The 5,522-nt window shown below is 61.7% G+C and overlaps 1 protein-coding gene and 1 long non-coding RNA gene across 2 annotated transcripts; both read left to right on the forward strand.

Moving 5' to 3' along the window:
- Nucleotides 1-469: 469 nt before the first annotated feature.
- On the forward strand, nucleotides 470-3,315 carry LOC130598040 (uncharacterized). Its single transcript, XR_008971924.1, has 3 exons — nucleotides 470-615; nucleotides 706-784; nucleotides 3,264-3,315. It is a non-coding gene; the product is annotated as an uncharacterized LOC130598040 (long non-coding RNA).
- Nucleotides 3,316-3,317: 2 nt separating this feature from the next.
- LOC130598039 (nectin-4-like) lies at nucleotides 3,318-3,699 on the forward strand. The gene is made up of 2 exons (XM_057407086.1): nucleotides 3,318-3,352; nucleotides 3,440-3,699. The coding sequence occupies exons 1-2, from the start codon at nucleotides 3,350-3,352 to the stop codon at nucleotides 3,686-3,688; spliced, it is 252 nt and encodes an 83-aa protein (XP_057263069.1). The 5' UTR covers nucleotides 3,318-3,349; the 3' UTR covers nucleotides 3,689-3,699.
- The last annotated feature ends 1,823 nt before the right edge of the window (nucleotides 3,700-5,522 follow it).

A 5,522-nucleotide genomic window follows, 5' to 3' on the forward strand; every position in this document is an offset into this window, starting at 1 on the left:
CATCCATCATTCATCATCCATCCATCCATCATCCATCCATCCATCCATCATCCATCCATCCATCCATCCATCCATCCATCCATCCATCCATCATCCATCATCCATCCATCATCCATCCATCTTCCATCATCCATCCATCATCCATCCATCCATCCTCCATCCATCCATCATCCATCCATCCATCCATCCATCATCCATCCATCCATCATCCATCCATCATCCATCATCCATCCATCATCCATCCATCTTCCATCATCCATCCATCATCCATCCATCCATCCATCCATCCATCCATCCATCCATCCATCCATCCATCATCCATCCATCCATCCATCCATCCATCCATCCATCCATCCATCCATCCATCCATCCATCATCCATCCATCCATCCATGGACTCATCCACCCATGGATATCCCCTTCTCTTCATTCACCTCCCATCTCCTCCCCACCGCCGGTGTCCCGCAGATGATGAGGTGCGGAAGGTGGACCTGGTCTCGGCCTCGGTGGTGGTGGTGGGCGTCATCGCCGCCGTCCTGCTCTGCGTCCTCGTCGTCGTCGTCGTCGTCATGACCCTCTACCACAAGCGCAAGACCAAGCGCATCTCCGAGAAGTAGTAAGAGCTGGGGTTGAATGTGGGGGGAAATGGGGCGATGGGGGGGGGACACAGGGGGCTGGTGCTGAGCATCCCCCCCCATGTCCCCAGTGAGGAGGAGCTGACCCTCACCCGGGAGAACTCCATCCGCCGCCTGCACTCGAGCCACAGCACGGACACCCGCACCCAGGTGATGCAGGGGGGGCTTGGGGGGGGAGGGTGCTGTGGGTCATGGGTGGGGGACCCAAGGAGTTGAGGCTGGGGGCACTTTGGGTGATGGGGTTTGGGGATGATGGATGGGATGGGTGCCCAAGGGTGCTCTGGGTGATGGGATCACTGCGGCAAAGGGTGCTGGGGGATCCAGGGGACTGGGTTTGGAGGTGTTGAAGGAGGAGAAGGGGACCAGTCCATGGGGTGTCCATGAGGCCGATCCATGGGGTGTCAATGGGGCTGCTTAATGGGGTGTCCTTGGGGCAGGTCCATGGGGTGCCAGTGGGGTCAGTCCATGGAGCCGGTCCATGGGGTGTCAATGGGGCTGTTCCATGGGGTGTCAATGGGGCTGCTCCATGGGGTGCTCATGGGGCTGGTCAATGGGGTGTCAATGGGGCTGTGGGGTGTCAATGGGGTTGCTCCATGGGGTGTCAATGGGGCTGCTCCATGGGGTGTCAATGGGGCTGCTCCATGGGGTGTCAATGGGGCTGCTCCATGGGTTTCCATGGGGCCAGTCCATGGGGTGCCAACGGGGCTGCTCCATGGGGCCAGTCCATGGGGTATCAATGGGGCTGCTCCATGGGGTATCAATGGGGCTGCTCCATGGGGTGTCCATGCGACCCGTCCATGGGGTGTCAATGAGGCTGCTCCATGGGGTGTCAATGGGGCTGCTCCATGGGGTGTCAATGCGCTCCATGGGGTGTCAATGCGGCTGCTCCATGGGGTATCAATGGGGCTGCTCCATGCGGTGTCCGTGGGGCCGGTCCATGGGGTTTCAATGCGGCTGCTCCATGGGGTGTCAATGGGGCTGCTCCATAGGGCTGCTCCATGGGGTGTCCGTGGGGCCGGTCCATGGGGTGTCAATGGGGCTGCTCCATGGGGTGTCCATGCGACCTGTCCATGGGGTATCAATGCGGCTGCTCCATGGGGTGTCAATGGGGCTGCTCCATGGGGCTGCTCCATGGGGTGTCCGTGGGGCCGGTCCATGGGGTGTCAATGGGGCTGCTCCATGGGGTGTCAATGGGGCTGCTCCATGGGGTATCAATGCGGCTGCTCCATGGGGTGTCAATGGGGCTGCTCCATGGGGTGTCCGTGGGCCCGGTCCATGGGGTTTCAATGCGGCTGCTCCATGGGGTGTCAATGGGGCTGCTCCATGGGGCTGCTCCATGGGGTGTCCGTGGGGCCGGTCCATGGGGTGTCAATGGGGCTGCTCCATGGGGTATCAATGGGGCTGCTCCATGGGGTGTCCGTGGGGCTGGTCCATGGGGGTCAATGGGGCAGCACCATGGGGGGTCAATGGGGCTGCTCCATGGGGTGTCCGTGGGGCCGGTCCATGGGGTGTCAATGGGGCTGCTCCATGGGGTATCAATGGGGCTGCTCCATGGGGTATCAATGGGGCTGCTCCATGGGGTATCAATGGGGCTGCTCCATGGGGTGTCAATGGGGCTGCTCCATGGGGTGTCCGTGGGGCCGGTCCATGGGGTTTCAATGGGGCTGCTCCATGGGGTGTCAATGGGGCTGCTCCATGGGGTGTCAATGGGGCTGCTCCATGGGGTGTCAATGGGGCTGCTCCATGTGGTGTCCGTGGGGCTGGTCCATGGGGTATCAATGGGGCTGCTCCATGGGGTGTCAATGGGGCTGCTCCATGGGGTGTCAATGGGGCTGCTCCATGGGGTGTCAATGGGGCTGCTCCATGGGGTATCAATGGGGCTGCTCCATGGGGTATCAATGCGGCTGCTCCATGGGGTATCAATGTGGCTGCTCCATGGGGTGTCCGTGGGGCTGCTCCATGGGGTATCAATGTGGCTGCTCCATGGGGTGTCCGTGGGGCTGCTCCATGGGGTGTCAATGGGGCTGCTCCATGGGGTGTCAATGGGGCTGCTCCATGGGGTATCAATGCGGCTGCTCCATGGGGTATCAATGTGGCTGCTCCATGGGGTGTCCGTGGGGCTGCTCCATGGGGTATCAATGGGGCTGCTCCATGGGGTGTCCGTGGGGCTGCTCCATGGGGTGTCAATGGGGCTGCTCCATGGGGTGTCCGTGGGGCTGCTCCATGGGGTGTCAATGGGGCTGCTCCATGGGGTGTCAATGGGGCTGCTCCATGGGGTGTCAATGGGGCTGCTCCATGGGGTGTCAATGGGGCTGCTCCATGGGGCTGCTCCATGGGGTATCTGGGGCTGCTCCATGGGGTGTCAATGGGGCTGCTCCATGGGGTGTCAATGGGGCTGCTCCATGGGGCTGCTCCATGGGGTATCAATGCGGCTGCTCCATGGGGTGTCAATGGGGCTGCTCCATGGGGTGTCAATGGGGCTGCTCCATGGGGTGTCAATGGGGCTGCTCCATGGGGTATCAATGGGGCTGCTCCATGGGGTGTCAATGGGGCTGCTCCATGGGGCTGCTCCATGGGGTGTCCGTGGGGCCGGTCCATGGGGTGCTTGGGTCTAACGGGGCTCTTGCAGCTGGAGGAGACGCTGCAGCTGCGGGCAGAGAGCCGCCAGGGCAGCCTGCGGGGGACAGCCTGCGCGGCACCAGCATCTGCTCGGCCATGGTGAGCACCGGGGTCCATGGGGGGGGGGGGACACACACGGGACTTTGGGGTCCACGCGTGTGACCCCCGTCCCGTCCCCACGCGCAGAGCGAGGAGCCCGAGGGCCGCAGTTACTCCACGCTCTCGACCGTGCGGGAGATCGAAACGCAGACCGAGGTCCCTGCGGCGCCGGCGGGGAAGGAGCCCAAGGACGAGGAGGAGGAAGGCGGCGGCGGCCCCGGCGGCGACGACCCCATCAAGCAAGCCATGACCCACTTCGTGCAGGAGAACGGCATGCTCCAAGCCAAGCCCACCACCAACGGCATCTACATCAACGGCCGCGGGCACCTCGTGTGAGCCGCTGCCCATGGAGGTTGTTGGGGGGGGGGGACGGGACCGGACACCCCCCCGCCATGGGGCACAGGGTGAGGGACACGCTCCGTGCGCACCCCCTGCCTGCGGGCACAGCGCCGGGGGGCGAGGAGGTGACGGCGGCACCGGACACCCCCCCCCCCCCCCCCCCGGGTGTGGGGACACCCCAAGGACAGGGGCAGGAGCCCCCCAACAACCCCCCCACCACCAAGCCCCCCCTCGGACTCTGGGCCGGTTCCTGCTTTGCAGGCGGCACTTGGGGGGCTTCCGTCCCCTCTCCCCTTCCCCCCCCTCAAAAACCCGGACCCCCCAACGCACACCCCCCCCCCCCCCCCCCCCACCCCACCCCCCCTGGGCAGCCCCCGGTGGGGCCCCCCCATGCGTGGGGCTGGTGATGGGGGTCCCCGGGACGCGTGTCCCCGTGTACAGACCCTGTATAGGACGGGGCCCCCCCCCGCTGCTGCGGCCCCGCTTGTAAATAAACCCCTGCGGGCCTTGGGACCCCGTGTCCGACGCGTGTGCGAGGATGGGCACGCGAGCACGTGTGAGCGTGCACAAGCGTGTGCACGTATGGCACAAGCACGCTCAAGTGTGGCACAAGCTGCAAACATGGCACAAGCGTGCACAAGCATGTGAATGTATGGCACAAGCACGCTCAAGTGTGGCACAAGCGTGCAAACATATGGCACAAGCGTGCACAAGCATGTGCATGTATGGCACAAGCACGCTCAAGTGTGGCACAAGCGTGCAAACATGGCACAAGCGTGCACAAGCATGTGAATGTATGGCACAAGCACGCTCAAGTGTGGCACAAGCGTGCAAACATGGCACAAGCATGTGCATGTATGGCACAAGCACGCTCAAGTGTGGCACAAGCTGCAAACATGGCACAAGCGTGCACAAGCGTGCGCATGTATGGCACAAGCATGAAAAAGCGTGCACATGTATGACACAAGCATGAATAAGCGTGCACATGTATGACACCAGCATGCACAAGCGTGTGCACGTATGGCACAAGCACGCACAAGCATGCACACATATGGCAGAGGCATGCATAAGTGTGCGCACGTATGGAACAAGCACGCACAAGCATGTGTGCGTGCACACATATGGCACATAAGCATGGCACAAGCATGCGCGAGCATGTGGACGTATGGTATAAGCAAGCACACGTATGGCAGAGGCGTGCGTAAGCGTGCGCACATATGGCACAAGCACGCACAAGCATGCACACGTATGGCACAAGCATGCGCGAGCATGTGGACGTATGGCACAAGCATGTACACGTATGGCCGAGGTGTGCATAAGCGTGCGCACGTATGGCAAAAGCACGCACAAGCGTACACACGTGTGGCATAGGCGTGCATAAGCGTGTGCACGTACAGCACAAGCATGAATAAGCGTGCGCACATATGACAGGAGCATGCACAAGCATGCACATGTATGGCATAGGCGTGCATAAGCGTGCGCACGTACAGCACAAGCATGAATAAGCGTGCGCACATATGACAGGAGCATGCACAAGCGTGCACACGTATGGCACAAGCACAAATAAGCGTGCACACATATGGAACAATCATGAATAAGCGTGCGCACGTATGACACAAGCATGAATAAGCGTGCGCACGTATGACACAAGCATGAATAAGCGTGCACGTATGACACGAGCACGCACAAGGGTGCACATGTATGGCACAAGCGTGCTCTGCACATGGCCCCGGTGCACGAGGAGCAGGAGTACACGGAACCCACACGGGTGCCCCAGAGCGTGCACGAGCACCACGGCAAGGGCACCCAAGTGTTCGTGTGTGTGTGCATG

The sequence above is a fragment of the Pezoporus wallicus genome, unplaced genomic scaffold, assembly GCF_028554395.1.
Source record: "Pezoporus wallicus isolate ANWC-B61680 ecotype Strahan unplaced genomic scaffold, APGP_CSIRO_Pwel_v1 contig_9133, whole genome shotgun sequence".
NCBI classification, from domain to species: domain Eukaryota; kingdom Metazoa; phylum Chordata; class Aves; order Psittaciformes; family Psittacidae; genus Pezoporus; species Pezoporus wallicus.